Raw genomic sequence first — 18,317 nt, forward strand, 5'->3', positions numbered from 1 at the left:
TCTTTGATGCATTTTTCTTTGTGATATTTTTTTATTATATTCGAAATAAATGCATTGTTTGTAATTAATACTGTTGAAAAGACCAATTCTTCTTCTATCATTTGATACCCTACACTTAGCATCAATTATTTTCTCTGGCAGGAAAAAAATATTTCCTGGACTAGCCAAAAACAACCGATTTTTCCGCGGCCACGAAAGTCTTAAAAACACATCGTTGACCAAAAGCCTAAGCAATTTGTAATTGCAGATTCTAGCTTGCCTGCAAGATCATAACCTCAGTCAATAGAATCAACAAACAAGCGTTTCACCGTGATTTTTCCAAAGGATGGCAGCAGTGCCCATTGCCATCACTACGAGCACAATGAGGACTTCTCAGGAGGATGAACTCATTAGGTCATGCAAGGCCAGCATCACTTTAAAAACTTTTGTAATAGAAAAGACTCGGTGCACTTCAGTATGGTGAAAAGACCCAAGAGACACAAACTTTTCATCAGAGGGACTTTCTCAAATCACATTCTGAATGGTTGTCTTTTCGTTTTAATAAAATTTATCCTGGCCATGGAATAAAACCTTAGATTTCCAAAAGGCAGTTGCTCTATCAACTGAGAATGCCAGGTGGCCTCTCTTTCGAGAAATTGTCAGATTCTCTCTTTCGAGAAATTGTCAGATTATAAAGCTTTGAGAGGAACTTGTATGTTTTTCCCTGGAGCTTTGGGCCATTCTAAAATGGATGACAACTTTCCCTGTCATGTGGCAGTGTTTTTTGACAGGCAGGACAACTGAGTATGATGTTCAGTAAGAAACACACCACGACCATGTCGTCACAGCAGGCGGCACACGTGCAGGATGTGGCGTGTGGCATCAAGATGCCGTCCTCAATAAGGCACAGGAGGGTGCGTCCTGCGTAGCGAATGCTGCGCTTCCAGTCCTTGCTATTTGCCCGTCCACACAGGGCTTCAAACTCCGACGGTGTGTACCACCGACTGCCAGACTTGATGCAGCGGCCCCTGCCTCCTGAAAGAAAAGCCAGATTCCACTCCCCATTATATCAAGCGGCATCACTTGAATAAATCTAGACAGTTCTCTCTTGTCATTGGAAAATCCCCACATGATTAATCTTCTATGTCTGTTTACATCTATATCGATAAATCTCACTGTCTGTCAACCTATGCATCTGTGAACACACAATGATGCCTTCACAAAGGCCGGTATTCGCTCCTTACACCAGTGAGGGGGCCTCAACTGCTTGAGGACGCCTTATCACGTATTCTGGAATGCTCCTCATCGAGGCCTTCTTTGGTGCCCCCATAACTAAGCTAGGGCAACGTTATTGCCGGCTTATCTTGTGCTTCTCTGCAGTACTTGTCAGCGACGCTGTATTCGATTTCTTATTTTCAATTGACGCCTTGTACTTGTGCACAAGCTCTGTAATTATATCCTTCTCGTCGTCACTCAAAAATTGCTTGCCAGGCATGTTTTCGAACGTGAGGCTTTTTAATGGCTGTCAAAATTTTTCGTTAGGACGGCGCAGCGCGAAGAGGACAAGGTGCACAGCAACAATGAAGACAGAACACTCACTGCCAACTCAAGCTTCATTGTTTCCTACATGTGTTTATAGGAAGAGGCACAAGGCACGTGAAACGGTACATATAGAAAGGCCCCCTTATCACCCACCATTTGTGCTGGCGTCTTCCAGGAATGATAGCTCTCGCTTGGATAAGGCTAACAATGGTTTCTTGCACCCTTCGCATGTCATGCGAGCTGCTACCACAAGGATGCAGGTGCAGTCATCCGTGTAGGAGAAAACCACCTTGGTCTGAGCGAACCCACGGGTGCAGCCACATGCGCTACTGTATGCCTAGGAAACCCTCCTTTTCGTTTCTAACATTGTTGGCATGCTCTCACAGTTGATCGTTCCAACATCTGCCACTTTAACCCATGTAGCAAGCACTGTAGCTCAAGGTGATTCTGCACACCTCGTACATGCCACAAATCGGTTACGATGGTTGACGTCACAAAGAGATGCTAGTTTCCTTGTAGGAATGCTTCTCCTTGAAAAAAAAAACGAAGGTTGCGCTGGGCGAAAAAAGCTACACTTACCCCGAACAGTGAATGGGCCACTTAATGCTTCTACGGAATCACCGTGACCTTTTGGTTCTTTTGCGCCATCTGATTTCAGTTGACCGTAGCCTCACTGCTATCCTTCCTTCCTTTTCTGCAGATTATCCCAGCCACTGAGATTAGTAATCTGTCGTGATGCAGGCGAGTGAACTGTGCATGAAAGCCGGCGCCTACTCTGTGGCAGCAGGACTGGTTTAATACGTTGAAGAAGCAAGTCTGAACAATAGCCCTTTTGAAGTTTACTGCGTGCAGGTGAGAACAACAGACAAGTACTGCAGATTGGGCAAGTTGGTGCATTACAATATCGTACTGGTATAGTGCAGCTCAGTTTGATCATGAAGGAAAGAGGCAACAGCGGAGAAGGAAACACAGGCAACAGGATGAGCGCTAAACTTCCAACCTTTGTTTATTGCATGACCCTACAGCACATTCTATGGCTCACCTCACAGCCCACATGATGCTGCAACCTGACCAAAAAAACAACTAAACATGTGGCGCAGCACACGTGACCAGAAACCACCGTTTAAGCAAAAATCACATTAACAATTCTACGTCCGCACTTCACTGCACACGCTCAAAAAAATCGATCTCTTTTTCAGATAAGGCTATAGATGGCGTACTCGCACACAGCTTCACACATTTTGCAATAGCATTCGCCTCAATGATCTCACGTGTCAACTGATTACGACTGCGGCCCAAAACGACACAACGGTCAAACAATGGAATACATGCACACGTCTTACAATGCATAGCCAGGAAACTGCCTGAGGAAACCTTGTTTTTTACATTGCAACAATGCTCGCGCAGGCGGTCATTGATACAACCACCCGTCTATCCTATGTAAACCGCATCGCACGACAGAGGGAACATATACACAACAGCTAGGGAACATTGAACGAACTTAGTCACATGCCTCTTTCCACAGGCGGGTTGCGACTCCTCCTTAGGATTCGTGACGAGAAGCAGGAAAAGGGCCCGTTGAACTAGAAATGTAATCGACAAGTACTGCAGATTGGGCAAGTTGGTGCATTACATGCTTCTCGTCAGGACCCTTATGCCATTGTGTCGCTCATTGCCGCTTTAATGTGCAAAGCTTGTTCCCTGGGCTTCTGTGTTCATTGAAAAATCGTTCCGTATGAAGTCGGGACGCTCTTTTGTGGTTTTGTCCCTTCGTTGGGGCACATCGCAAGGGTGTGCAAGATTCTTAAATCGGAGCTTCACAGGCAGGCAAGACTGTATCGGCCGCTACTCTCAACGCGGTTACGCATGGAAACGAATCCCTCGTTGTTGGACTGGACCTTGCGTACGTTTTCGCGCCTGCTCGCCCAGAAGACGGAATCTGAGTGGCAGGTCTGTTTGAGACAGCTCCGGAACCGTCTACCTAAGAAAGTTCCTGAACACCGCAACCCTGTGCACATGATGGAACAGGTGAAACTTCTGGGCCACATCCACGAAGCCCTGTCATTGGGTCCCAAGTCTGCCGTGGAAAATAAGAGAAGACCGGAAGAGCTGTTGTCTTTCGTGAGGCAGATGTCCAAGTATGCGACGGAAGAAGCGGTTCCATGCCTGGTTTCTGAGGGCGTTGATGTGGTTGCCCGCTCGAAGGGAGCTCGTCCTAAACTCTCGGTTAAGCGCATCGCTGACTACCTGAATGCCAATTCTCTTTGTGTGATGCTGGCTGATAAGGAAGGTGGCTTTTGTGTGTTTTCATCAGGGGTGTTTTGTGAACAAGCCAGCAGTGCCATTGCCAAAGTCTTCAACCGGCGCGATGATGTGTCACTGAGCAAGGTAAAGTCCTCAGCTATTATGCTTTGCAAGAAGTTCAAACTTCAGAAACTACAGAAGTCCTTAGCAAACAGCAAAAGGGGCCACCTGTTGGTTCAATTCAGTGCAAAAACCCATAAGGTTGACGTTCCCCTAAGGGTAATTGTGTCAGAATACGACTCCTGGCAGAAGCCAGTAGCACTGTTTTTACAAGCCAAGCTTAAGTGTTTGTCAACTAACGACCCCTTCATGATAAGGAACTCGGACGAAATAATCAATTTTTTAGGAAGTAACGCTGACAAAGGTTACCAAGCTTTTTCCATTGACATCAAGGATCTTTTTTACTCCATTCCTCACAAAGACCTGCTAGAAGTGGTGGAACAGTCTATTGATGAATATGGTGCCATCAAGTTCCAGAATGATTCCTTGATATCTAGCAGCCATTTCTTGGAACTTTTAAAGTTTTATCTCGTGTCAACATTTATTAAATGGGACGATGCTGTTTATCTAGAGAAAATGGGGGTGTGTATAGGATCGTGCATTGCACCCATACCCAGCGATCTTTTTTTATCCCGACGCGATGTCATTCTGTCCGCTAAACTCACTCAGACGAAAGTGTGCAAAGCTTTTCGTTATGTTGACGATTTCTTGTTTTTTATTGAGTGTGCTTCAAGTGACGTTGAACGTCAGGTTGCCGAAATTTTGCCAACCATTAAGGAGTGTCTGGTCCCCCTTGACGTTACGTATGAAATACCGCAAGAAGGTACTATCCGGTTTCTTGACCTTCGTCTGTTTTGTTCAGTAGGACATACTTGCTGGTGCTATGAACCGCGGTCAGAAAAGCCTCTCCTAGAGTACAATTCAGTGCATTCAAAGCTAATTAAACGAGGGGTTGCCAGGCTATGCTTTAGGAATGCCTTCGTGAAGTCATGCCATCGCACTATGGCCACTAGTTTCGCAGTACAAAGCAAGAGATTATCCCTGGCAGGCTATCCAGTGTTGCTGCAGGTGTCAGTGGCTGAGTGCTTGTTGCATGGTTCACGTAAGCGGGGACGTCCGCAGAACACTGGTGTGCCCGATGCTAGAAAAACCAGTGTCATACCGTACGTGCATAAAGTATCACACCATTTGAAAAAGATAGCCCTGAGAGAAAATGTCCGCGTAGTGTTCTCTGCGCGAAAGAAACTAAGTCGACTATGCAAGCTCACGAATCCTAAGAAGGAGTCGCAACCCGCCTGTGGAAAGAGGCATGTGACTAAGTTTGTTGAATGTTCCCTAGCTGTTGTGTATATGTTCTCTCTGTCGTGCGATGCGGTTTACATAGGACAGACGGGTGGTTGTATCAATGACCGCCTGCGCGAGCAGTATTGCAATGTAAAAAACAAGGTTTCCTCAGGCAGTTTCCTGGCTATGCATTGTAAGACGTGTGCATGTATTCCATTGTTTGACCGTTGTATCGTTTTGGGCCGCAGTCGTAATCAGTTGACACGTGAGATCATTGAGGTGAATGCTATTGCAAAATGTGTGAAGCTGTGCGCGAGCCTTATCTGAAAAAGAGATCGATTTTCTTGAGCGTGTGCAGTGAAGTGCGGACGTAGAATTGTTAATGTGATCTTTGCTTAAACGGTGGTTTCTGGTCACGTGTGCAGCGCTTGTGTCGTGCACTTCCTTGTGTTTTCATGTTCCTTTCTTGCGCTGAACATGGCGACTGCGCCACATGTTTAGTTGTTTTTTTGGTCAGGTTGCGGCGTCACGTGGGCTGTGAGGTGAGCCATATAATGTGCTGTAGGGTCATGCAATAAACAAAAGTTGGAAGTTTAGCACTCATCCTGTTGCCTGTGTTTCCTTCTCCACTGTTGCCTCTTTCCTTCATGCTCAAACTGAGCTGCGCTATACCAGTACGATATTGTAAAGAACAATAGGATTAGCCTTTTTGTGCGCGTGGTTCTGCAAACATGATCACTGATGAAAGTGAGCTCAAGAAACCTGACGGAATCATACGATATACTAGGGGAGATGGAAATTCTTCAAATATTACGACCATTTGTGACAACTTAGAATGCAACCCCGAGGCAACACACTGTAAGACGACCAAGAAATCGTGCACATATCTAAAAACTCTCAGGACTTGGGTTCCTCGCAAACCCTGCTGCAAGAGTGTCTCGTTCTTCCAGAAACAGGTCGCTCTACAATGGTGGGATGAACGACCCAATAGACACTCCCTTGATCTGAATGTAAACACAATCATTTACTTGGACATAAGTAGATTAGAGATGAAATTGCACCAAAGTGAGGAAATTTCACACAAGCTTAACACTGATTGCTTCTGAAAATCAATCTCACCCATGTCCTAAATTCTTTAAACGATCTTTATTACTCCCTCCCAGGTAACGGGCCGTTGAAATGCATCAATGAAAGCAATGAGCTCCGCGGTTGCTCAACCATACATTTTTGGCTGCTGCAAAAGCCAAAAGGTAAATAAACGGGAAATGATGTGTGCCTATATCGCGAAAAAGCAGTGCACATGTTATTATTCATCGTTATGCACAAAAAAATATTCCGTATGTTTGCTTAAAAACGGATGTTTAGTCAGTAATGCACAAAAGAATATTCCTTATTCTTGCTTGAAAACGGATGTTTAGTCAGTATTTCACACGTACTCTCGATCCCAGACTTGTGAAACACGCGCCTTACCTTACTGAGGCGGCCCTTAGGAAAGGAAGGTTGAAGGAAGTTTTTAGAATATGCTGACTCCCTCAAGGAGCTCCTTAAGATAAGGAGGCATGAAGGGCTCCTCACGTAAGGTAGGAAAATGGTCTGAAGTAAAGAGTGTTTCAGAATAGGGGCCTAAGCTTCACGTGTATATGTGGTCAAGTGCAGGCATTCAAGACATCATTTCTTCAGGCTATTTGTTATGCAGTGCAGCTGTCCTCTGGACCATATCCCTTCCGTGTCTAACTACAAATGTTTTCATAATAATCTGGACATGCTCTTTGATAATGTTGTACAAGGACATTGAACTGTGATTTGATGCTGGCTTTCTCAGCTCTGTTGCAACTGCTACCCGCATTATTCAATGCCCTTCAATGGGCCTATATGGTATAAAAATAAATAAATATGCATAATTCAACAGTATAACACTGCAAATGTGACCATCACAGCCTCAAGTGTGCCTACCAACTTTGAGTATTTCACTACACAGCAAAATATACTGAAGTCTACGCTGCAGACACGATAATTTCAATTCCCCCCTCCAGGTATTCTCATTTGCCTCTCATTGTGAAAAGCAAACATCGTCAACAGTGTCATTTGCCTCTCCCAACGATCTCCAATTTGTCCTATCTTGTGCGAGCTGAAGCAAACACACAACAATTTTTTGCAGGCACTTTAAGTCACTGATACCAGGCACGAAGAAATATACAGTTGCCCGTTAGCTACTCGCAAGTTCTGTAGACTCTCATGGCAACTCGCGGCCACTAGCGCAATTTCTACAGCGAAGGTGTGTACGGTGTGTCTAAAAAACTCCTCCACAAGGAAAAGGCACAGACCTGAGAGGAGCACGGAGAGAGAGAGAGAGTTGGGTTCTTTCACTGTGACTCATGCAAATGGCCATGTGTGGGTGACGTAGAAAGTTTCGGAGCAAAGTGCGCGCTGGATGTGAAACCACATTTCTGTGGGGAAGAAGGTCATTTCTCCCTTCTCTCCCCCCAATGATGCTGAGCCGTGCTTTTTTATGGGTTGCAGAAATATGCGTCTTTCTCATCCTCAAAGCACTACACACAACTACACATCGTGTGCATGGCCAAGGCGCAACGAGCAACAGCGGGAAAACAGCTGGCCCTTACATGCCGACCCTGCTGCCAGGGAATGAGAGTGCGCCCTGAATGCAGTGTGCCCGTGCCACAGAGTGTGTGGAGATAGGTTTGCGAGACGCTTACCCTACGAGGCGACCGGCAAGGGACGCGATGTTCTCCACTGCCGCAGCAAACAAAGACGCTACGGCTGGGTTCGTCGATTTTCCGGCACGGCGCAGAAAAGGCACTTGAGGCAGGAGGTCAACAAACAACACGGGTTTATTAACCCAAGATGCAGCACAGTACGACAGTCACGGGCTTGCAGGCCGTATAGGGAACTCCGCAAGACCGATCGAGTACGCTTGCCAGCGGCGCTACGACTATCACACAAAGGGCAGCAGTCGAGCACACGAACGAGAAGCCGCCTGCTAGAGCAGCGCGTCAACCTCTCGTGCTAGCCTGGGAGCATCTGTCGCGGGCAAGCCCGCGCCAGACAGAAGCGAGCTCAAGGGGGAAGGGGGTTGTCACTGGCAGCCAATGAGGACAGGCGTTGCGCAGTGACGTAAGCTAGCTTGGTGGCGTGAGCATGTGAGCATGTCGAGGCATGCCCGGACGCGTGCCCGCGCGCCGGGAGGCCGACGCATGGCTCGCACCAGACAAAGAGGCCTGGCACTGCCGCCGTGGCCGCCATACTGCCGATTAACGGCGGTTCTCGGCGCTCGAGACGCGCGGGGCCAGCACACGCGCTAGCTGGGGGAACGAGGCGCCAGAGGGGAGGGCGCGCTCGATTCCCACAAGTGCAACCATCGCTGTCGTGCTGATTCTGCTGCCAAGGAGGAACACCTCCCTAGCAGCGTGAATGTTGTGGAGCTAGGTTTCCACGATGCTTACCCAACGACCAGAAAGCGACGCAACGTTTCTTCACAGCGCACAAAGACGCTGCAGCCAGGTTCATTGACTCTGCTACACAACACAGAATATACACTGTTTGTCAACAAACAGGGGTTTATTGACCCAAGACGCAGCACAGTGCAACAATCACAGGACTGCAGGCCACACAGGGGAACTACGCAAAACCGTCTGAGTACGCTTGCCTGCGGTGCTACAGCCACCGCACAAAGGGAACCATTGAGCGCATGAATGAGAAGTCGCCTGATAAAGCAGTGCGTGAACATCTCATTGCTAGCCTAGGAGCATCTGCCAGCAGCGACCAAGCATCATACAGAAGCAAGATCAGGTGGAGAGGAGGGCATGAAACAGTGATGTATGCTAACGTGAAATACAGCCCCAGAGAGGGAGAAGCATGGCTTGCGCCAGACCAGGCGTCTTGGCTACAGCTTGCAGTTTAACGGAAGTTCCTGGCAAACGAGCTATGCAGGGCCGACATAGCTGGGGAATTAGGAACAAGGTGCTCTTGATTCCCACAACATCACGCTGCCAGGGAAGAAGAGAGCACCCATGAATCTGGGCGACAGAGTTGATATGGCACCACCTCTGCAATGCGTGCTAAACAGCTTTGCTGGTCATCCACTTTCACAGAGTAGAATGACTCGCCAATTTTTAATAAGAATATCGAAGTGACGGCAGGCAACGCCATCATTTCATTGTAGCAGCATTACTTTTTGTTTGTAAGCATTATTCGGACAAGATGAAAAAAAATTGAAGGCAATAGTTCTTCTGCATGCCTTAACGGGGTCCTAAACCACCTTTCCAAGTAATGATTGATTATTACCACACGAATCGATCACTACAAAAATTTCCGAATCCGTCAAGTACGAGCAGAGTTACAGGGATCTCTTACACTCTTTAAGCGCTTTCTCTCTTCTTTTGTCCCAATGAGCAAACTGTAAGCCACACAGGAAGGGATGACAAGGGGGCAAGAAGCTATGTCAAGTGCAAGTCACAACCTTGAGCGAGCATCATGAAATGCAATTGCTCTCTCCCAGTGTTATTCCGGTGCGTGCTAGTGTTGCTACCGTGTAGTTTTAGCCCACTATAGAGTGCAACACCAGGCATGTGGTGGCACCCCGTGGCAAGAACCACATCTGATCCAACCACCGCTCTTGGTTTCATATAGGCCAACAGCAGCAATCTGTTGTTCGACAAACAATCTGTAGTATGATGGTCCTCTGAAGGGGCTGAGGGAGGGCGCTTGGGAAAGTACCAACTTCGTGCTCCGCTTGTGAACTCTCCTTGCCGCACACGACTGCAAGATTTGGCTGAGCCAGTCACAGCAGTGTCTGCTTTCCGCTGTGTGTCTTTTTCATCGAGCACGAGGGATGGTTCAGAACCCCTTTAATGTACCAATAGAGCTTCGGCAAGTGAAGTCAGCCTCATACAAACAAGGATAACTTTAGAAAAGCTACCTAATCTTTGTTTTACTCACACTAGCTAGTTAGCCCAATACCTACTCCCTTCAAAAAGGGGACCTTTGAGAAGCATAAAAACAAAATAAATAAATAGATATTCACACACATACCATGCGTGATCTTACCCGCACCAATGCTAGATGGTGCATCATGTCCAAGGGGAAGCACGAGATGAGCCTTTGCTGCCCTACGTGATGCGTTTGGGCAGTGGCTACATGGTGTGTCACTACACTGTTTCAATGCACTAACTTATCAGAAGAAAAGTTCTGTGAGAAATATTTTGCTGTTGCTGACACATTTCCTTCCAAAACATCAAAATGCTTAATAAGAATAGAGATGTGTGCGAGTTGGTTTCGTTCATGGTGAAGACAAACAATGCGAAGCACGGAAGTGTGGAAAAACAGGCAAGGTGCTTTGCGCTGCCGATCTTTACCATGAACAAAAATGCTTCAAAGGAAAAAAAAAAGAATAATTATCCTGAGGTGTGAAGGAACACTATCTCAACCAGCAACATTCATATTTTTGTGTTTGTGTGGTTGAAAGAAGGCACTAGAGTGCTGAGCAGATTGTGTCAAGTTTCAGGAATAATATGTAAAATAGTGCAAAAGTTTTCATAATTCAAGTTATTTCCCTTTTGGTCAGGCTGGGGACATTTTACCATGCAGGTCAACGACATGTGGCACAGATCAGGGCCCTCTGTTAGAAGAATGATTTCACTAACCTGAGCCAAACTTATTTTTGTGGAGGTGACCACACACATTGCGGCAACGCACCAACAGTTCTGGCTCATGGACAGATTCATCCCAGTTGTACTTGAACTTCTGGGCCGTTCCTGACCCATCTTCACCAGACGACTGGGCTGCCAGAGATGCCTGCATAGATTTTACGCAAACACTATTTAGTGCATAAAATTATGAATTAAACTTGAGTCACAGGTAAGGGAGCTAAAACTGTGCCTACAACAAAGGGGCCCAAAAATAACCATACCATCTCACTAACTCTGCAGCACAGAGCAATGCAAGTTATGGCAAGCATCAGACAAACTTGCTTTCACGTGTCCACCAATATGATAAACAGTGTATCCCCCAACTACCCCTGGTTTCTCTCCATTGTCGAAAGGAAGCTCCTCAGAGAAAGCAGTAATTTAGCCCATGCTCGTTAGTGAATGGCTGGACTGCCGCCATTTCCTAAAGGCTTTTTGATGTAGCTCTAAAGTGCCACGCACATGCATGACAGAACAATTTTGCCAAAGCAGCGGCAAGTGACTAAACATGAGGTAGCCGAGCCCCCCTCAAGGTTCAGAGTGTGCCTGGCCTTCCTTGTAACTTGTTAATTCAATTAAATTCAAACCATTATTATACTTTAAGGTCACAGTATTCTCCCTCAACATGTTTTACATATGGTCATGGCTATGCTCAACAGTCTTAAAATACTGCAGAGTGACACAAGTGTCTGCATATGATTCATTTGAGGCAAGTATTCTCCCACGTCTTCTGACAATGTTTCTTGTTAATACTGTGGTGATGACAGACCAAGTTTATGTGCTGTACTTGCATTTTCCACAGGCTGCAGTTCACTCCCTGCATGCACATGTGGTACATTTATCTTGAGAAAAAATACCATCGTTGCACCCACTAATTTTTTAAAGAATGATCTATGCAAGATGAGCCTTCTGCGTACACATCACTGTTTTGCCTCTCTTGCAGGCCCGTAGCCAGGAATTTTTTTCAGGGGGGAAGGGCCCACTTGCTGAAAACCTTGACTTTTTGAGAAAAACGCCCATTTTTATTATTTATTTTTGGTAAAAACACATACTTCACCAAAATTGGGGGGGGGGGGGGGGGCCCGAAATTTTGGTGAAGTATGTGTTTGGCGCTGACTAACAACAAGTTTATTTCGACATAGTGGAATATATACCCTCGGAAAAAAAAGAACAAATAAGTTGATACGCAGACAAGCACTCCTTAATTAATGGCACATGCACGGAGATTATAGTCAGTGGTCAAGATATTCATGCTCTTTTTTCAGCAAGTCTACGGAAGCCATGATTACACGTGTGAATCATGTGTGCCTAGAAGATCTCTCTGGTGCATCGATTACTGTATCTTTTTTGAGCCCTTGCTTGGTCAAAGTGTGGCGTGCATGCCACACTTTGACCAAACAAGGGTGGTGGACTGACCAGAGGCCCAGCAAAAGTTGGAGATGTGCTCGAATACACATAAGTCCACTGCTGTCAAGGAACAGGCACAGAATAAGTAGGCAGCAACGGGGGGAGTTGAAGCTATTGATGTTACCTGTGGTCACAGACGCTATATTGATCTCAATGGTTGCAATATCTGGTGTGCAGCAGTGCTAGAGGGAATACTCAACACGAAGGAATGAAGAGTGTTCGCAGTGCAGCGCAGTGCATGTCATCGCCATCGAGATCAATGTAGCGCCTATGACCAACACTTGTGCTCGAAGAGACATGCATTGATAGGATCTATTCTCGGGACTCTTCTCTTCTTAATATATATTGATCTACCTGTTCATGTAACTTGTAATATTAGCATGTTTGTGGATGATTGTGGTCATTTACAAAAAAGTCACAGTTTCGCCGCAACGGTGAAGCAATGAATGCGATAGCAAAAAATTGGAATGCAACACGAAGAACGGAAAGCAGCTCGAAATTGCCAGCGCGTCGCTCGAGCCCAAAGGACGCACGAAAAGAACGCACACAGGACGAGCACGAACTATCATGTGTCACAGCTCGACACTTGAAGCACACTGCTCAAACATAAAGCAGGACGCACGAAACGAACGAACAGGTGCACACAGGACGAGTGCGAACTGTCACAGTTGTTACTTATTTCTGTTTGAACAGCGCACTCCTTTCGCAAACGTGGCCGCTGTGAAGTGACCTTCGTACACTCTGTGGCTTCAGCGCGGACATCGCGGGGAAAGCACAAGACATACAACCGCCCGCTCCACACCCCCCCCCCCCCCGGCTGCCCCCTTCTTTCTTCGAGATAAGCGCACGAAGGCGGCCACGCCCTGTAGGGCGAAGACCAACGGCGTTCGCAGGAGCGGGCGATGATCTTTAAAGCACGCAACGCACGCACATCGCGCCATCTATGTGGCGAATAAGAAAGCATGCTGAAAGAAATTGTGTATATAAATAGCTCGCCGTCAGTAGGCTGAAAGACGGTGCTGTTGGTGGCGTAACTGTCTAACGCCGCTCGCTGGAAAGAGTGAGGTCGCCCGTTCGATTCCGCGCGTCGGCAAGTTTTTCTGAATTATCTTTCTTTGTGGCTTTCATATATATATATATATATATACACATATACATATACAGTGAATGACGGCGGCCGGCAACGGCAAAATTCAGCCGAGACTGTCCATATAATTGCTATCGCAATAAAACAATTACTAATACAGCTCACCAAAATTCTCTTCAGGAAAATATTAACCATCTGCCACTGTGGTGTGATTGCTGGCTAATGACACTAAACCCAAATGAATGCAAAGTTGTGACGTTCTCCCGCCGATGTAGCCCTCTGGCTTAGTCATACGCAATCAATAACATACAATTAGAAACTGCACTGTCTTACAAATACCTTGGTGTTCCCCTAACTATAGTCGGCTACAACTTAAGAAGTCAGAAGAGGCCCCGCCCAGACGACCGAAGTGCGGCAGTCGATCGCTTCCACGACTAAAGAAATAGTTCCACTCATGCACGCGCCGATGTTCTCCGAAGGCAGAGCCACCGGCTGTCCCGCTCATGATGTCAGCCTTGAGTGCACGTCCATTGGTGCAGGCTTGTGTTCATCCGCCTTTGAGGAGGAAATGCCACTGACTTCTAAAGTTGTATCCGACTATAATGATTCATCTTGAATGCACATATTACTAACGTCATCTCATCTTCTAATAAGGCACTCAGTTTCTTTAAACGCCACCTAAAACAAGCTCCAAAGCATGTGAAATTACTAGCCTACCAAACCATAATCCGCCCTAACCTCGAATATGCATCTGCAGCTCTCGAATCTGTGCAAGACCGTGCGTGCTACAAGGTTCATACACTCTCAATATTCATATCATCCATTAGAATGCAGCGCTTAAACAACACAAACACATGAGGCGAGAACGAGGATGGGCGCTGACTGCCAACAGTTGGTTTATTGTGCGTTCACATATATAAAGAAGGCGACAAAAAGAAGGGAGGGCGAACATGGAAGGAAGAGGAGTTATGCGCATGGGTGTGACGATGATATTATACCAAGATGCTTCTGATTACTGGCTGAGATATCGGAATTGCTTGTCTGTAAGGGTGAGCGAAGGGGCACTGACACAATCCGCGCCTTTGCGCATCATGGTGTACGTTTCAAAAATTTCACATGCCAGATTGTCCTTGTATCGGCGCAACACTTTGGCTTTTTTCAGGAGCGGAGTGCACCCACAGTCTGCGCAATGGATAGCTAAATTGCTAACGTGCTTGTTCTTGACGTTCGCGTGCTCACGCAGACGTTCATTGAGACAACGTCCCAAATGGCCAATGTACGATCTGCCACAAGTCGTGGGAATCTCACACACGATCTCTTTTTTGCACTGTACATAGGGCGGAGCGTAATTTTTCCCGCAGGTCTTGTAGTCGGGGGGATTTCCGTTGACGCATTTGCACAAAGATGAAAGGTTATTCGGGGCTGAAAACACCACACTCACACCTACTCTCCCAGCGGCTTTTTTGATTCGATGCGAAACTGCATGAACATAGGGTATGACAACTAATTTCGATCTGTCGAGTTGAGGGCATTCTTTTTCTTTAGGGCATCTGATGTCTCGGACAAAGACTTCAATGAAGGTTGAGAGGAGGGGTTCTGGGAATCCATTATCCTTGAGGTGCTTAAGTTGGTCATTGAAGCTGCGGTCGATCTTGTGTAGGCAGCTGCAGGAGAGGGCGTTCTTCATTGCTCCGAGTGCAACAGCGCACTTAACTGTCCTGAATGTTGTATCGTTTGTTGTCGTTCGCGCATCTCGACAGTCCGAGCGTAACGGGAAGAATCATGATAAGTTTATTGCACCACACCTTATATACATGCGCGGATCAGGAGAGCGAAACACAAAGATTACGTGACTGATCGACACGTGTAGCAATATCATCCGATACATCCTCTTTCGTTTGAGAAAACAAAAATAGAACAGTTAAGTTCTTAATAGAAGATTAGCAAATATGACAGTCCACTGTAGAGGCAATGTTCACTGCACGTCACCCAGAAGCTGATGACGACACCTGCACAAAGTTTCTGTCATATGTCAACCATTGTGGTGACCGCCTTCGTCTTGTTGACCTTCTCGAAGTTGTGGTGGTGCTTGCAGCATTGGGTGCATGTAGGGAAGCCGGTCCCCTTATGCCATTTGCAGTTTGTTCGCCGAGGTCCTCACCGCTGGTGGAACACGTTCGCCTTCGGAAGCTTTCACCGGTCGGAAGTAGGTGTTGCCGGTTGCAGCGGAGCACTCTTCCTTCCTATGTGACTACGTGGTACGACCTGAGAGTGTTGCAGGGCTCGAGAACTTGTGCTTTGGTAGCCCATGACCCTGTCTTAACTCGGACGGTGTCGCCTGTGTCCAGTGGCGCTAGTGTTCTCCTTCGGGCGTTGCTCTGGCGATGCTTTCGGACCATAAGTTCTGGAACGGCCCGGGCATCCGGTAGCGTCGTTTGAAATCGTCTTCCTTGTAACACCTCGGCAGGTGACGGGGCGCCCTCCATCGGTGTCGTCCTGTAAGCGAGTAATCCGAGCCAAAAGTCTTGTTTCGAGTCCGTTGTTTTTTTTTAGAATCCTCTTAACAACCTGCACCCCCTTTTCCGCGAGTCCATTTGACTGTGGGTATCTCGGGCTTGAAGTAACGTGTCTAAAATCATACCGCTGAGAGAACGCCGCTAAGTCATTACTTGTGAACTAGGGCCCATTATCGGTACAAAGTTCAACTGGTATGCCGTACCTGGCAAAGATTGCACTCGCTGCTTCTATGACGGTTCTCGAAGATGTGTCTTTAAGCAAATCCACCTCGGGAAAGTTGGGGAGCGCATCATAAAAGCACAAGTATGCTCTACCACCATATTCGAAAAAGTCAGCCCCTACTCGGTACCAAGGCTGGGGTGGCGCTGGGCGCATCTTCAGGGGCTCTGTCGGCTGTTTATATGCGTATTTTCTGCATGATGCGCATTTATGGCACACCGCTTCGATATCTTGGTTCAATCCAGGCCAACAAACAAGCTCTCTTGCCCTCGCTTTGCATTTGTTCACACCTAAGTGGCCTTGGTGAATGCGATCTAGCATTTCCCGCCTCATGGTAGCGGGTATTGCCACCTTACAGCCTTTCAAAAGTACGCCGTTAACTTGAAATAGCTCTGCTTGAAATGGCTTCCATTGGCCTTTGATATGCTCCCCGGACTCTAGGCTCTTCAGAACATCCTTAAGCTGTTCGTACCTCTCTGTTTCTGCTGCCAACCGCTTCCACGTTCGGTCGCTCACTAAAGACACCACACTTACCGCGTGGACTTCTACGTCATCGCTTTCGGTTCCGTCCGCTTGTCTGCTTGTGGCTCTCGAGAGCATGTCGGCAAGGACAAGCTGCTTCCCTGGAATGAATTGCAAGTCAAGGTCATAACGAAGCAGACGCAGGAAAAAACGCTGAAGTCTTGGCGGCACATCGCCTATTGGTTTTCGAGCAATAGTGATCAAGGGCCGATGATCGGTCTCTGCTATGACTTGGCGGCCGTAAATGAAGTGATGAAATCTTTCACAGCCGTACAGCAGAGCTAACGTTTCTTTTTCAATTTGTGAATAACGTTGCTCTGTTTCGCTGAGCGCTCGTGACGCGTACACGACCGGCCTCCACGTATCATTGTGGTATTGCAACAAGGCTGATCCAACCCCATTTCGCGACGCGTCGCACAACACTTTAGTTCTTAGCTGAGGATCAAAGATAGATAGCAAAGGTTCTTTGCTCAAACTGTCGCATAACTGCTTCCATTCTTGATCGTGGTTACTTGTCCATTCGAAAATGCGGTCCTTTTTGATCAGGCCCCTCAACAATGTTGTTCTTTCAGCAAGTGACGACAAGAACTTGCCAAAGTAGTTGGCGACGCCAAGCATTCTTTGCACCGTAAGCCTGTCCACCGGTGTTGGCACCTGTAGCATGCAATTTATCAAGGATGGGCTTGGTCTGATGCCGTTTTTGTCAATCACGTCCCCAAGAAATTCACGACCGCTATTGTGCACTTTTCTGGGTTGAATGTTAGACTGGCACGTTCGGCTGCTCGTAGCACCGACCTAAGGTGCTCATTATGTTCTTCTATAGACGCACCCCAGATAAGGACGTCGTCCACGTACACTCTTACTCCCGGAAGTCCTTCAAAAATTTCATTCAAGGTCCTCTGGAAGACCTCTGACACAGATGCTATACCAAAGGGCAAGCGCATAAACCGGTAGCGGCCGAATGGTGTTGTGAAGGTACAAATTCGGGAGGTTTCGTCATCTAGAGGGATCTGGTGAAATCCCGAGTTTGCATCCAGCCGCGAGAAAACTGTCGCCCCGGCGAGATCTGCTTCAATGTCTTCCCTGCGAGGCATTATGTAATGTTCTCATTTTATGCACTCATTTATGTTTCGTGGATCAATGCACACTCGGATTTTTCCGTCCTTCTTTCGAACAATAATGACAGGACTCACCCAGTCTGTTGGCTCGGTCACTTCCGTGATAATTCCTGCCCGCTGCATGCGGTCCAATTCCATCTTGAGGGGTTCTTGTAAGGCCACTGGAACACGCCGTGCGGCCTGGACAACGGGTACGGCGCCGTCACGTAAAACCATCTTGTATACTCGTTGCACGCACCCAGTTCCGGTGAACAAGTGGTGAAATTCATCCACGATGCCTTCTTGGCTGCTCTTGGATACGCTGTAAACACGCGGCACGAGTCCCATGAGTTGGCATGCTTGAAGTCCGAGAATCGCTTGGCGCCCCTTCCGGACGACGAAAAAATCCAGCACTGCGGTTGTGTCATTGAGCGTAACCTCGGTACGTATGACGCCGATGTGCTGAATTGCACTTCCTCCGTAGGAGCGTAACACGGCGCTGCTTGGCTTCAGCAGTGGTTTAGGGCGCATCTTGAGGTAGCACCCCCAAGGCAGCAGATTTGCTTGTGCTCCCGTGTCGACTTTCAGGTCCACTGGCACGTTCTCAACTTGAGCTTCCACCATCCAGTCGCACTGACTTTTGCCTAGATTTGAAAC

The 18,317-nt window shown here is 47.2% G+C and overlaps 1 protein-coding gene across 3 annotated transcripts in view; it reads right to left on the reverse strand.

Moving 5' to 3' along the window:
- Positions 1-18,317, reverse strand: part of LOC119401249 (deformed epidermal autoregulatory factor 1 homolog) — a 152,135-nt gene that overhangs the window by 108,564 nt on the left and 25,254 nt on the right. For all 3 annotated transcript variants that reach the window (XM_037667935.2, XM_037667932.2, XM_037667933.2), the window contains exons 2-3: positions 10,770-10,920; positions 809-1,014 (exon numbers count right to left, since the gene is read on the reverse strand). In XM_037667935.2, coding sequence (XP_037523863.1) covers positions 809-1,014; positions 10,770-10,920 — 357 coding nt within the window. The remainder of the gene's footprint in view (positions 1-808; positions 1,015-10,769; positions 10,921-18,317) is intronic.

This window comes from Rhipicephalus sanguineus, chromosome 8, assembly GCF_013339695.2.
Source record: "Rhipicephalus sanguineus isolate Rsan-2018 chromosome 8, BIME_Rsan_1.4, whole genome shotgun sequence".
NCBI classification, from domain to species: Eukaryota; Metazoa; Arthropoda; class Arachnida; order Ixodida; family Ixodidae; genus Rhipicephalus; species Rhipicephalus sanguineus.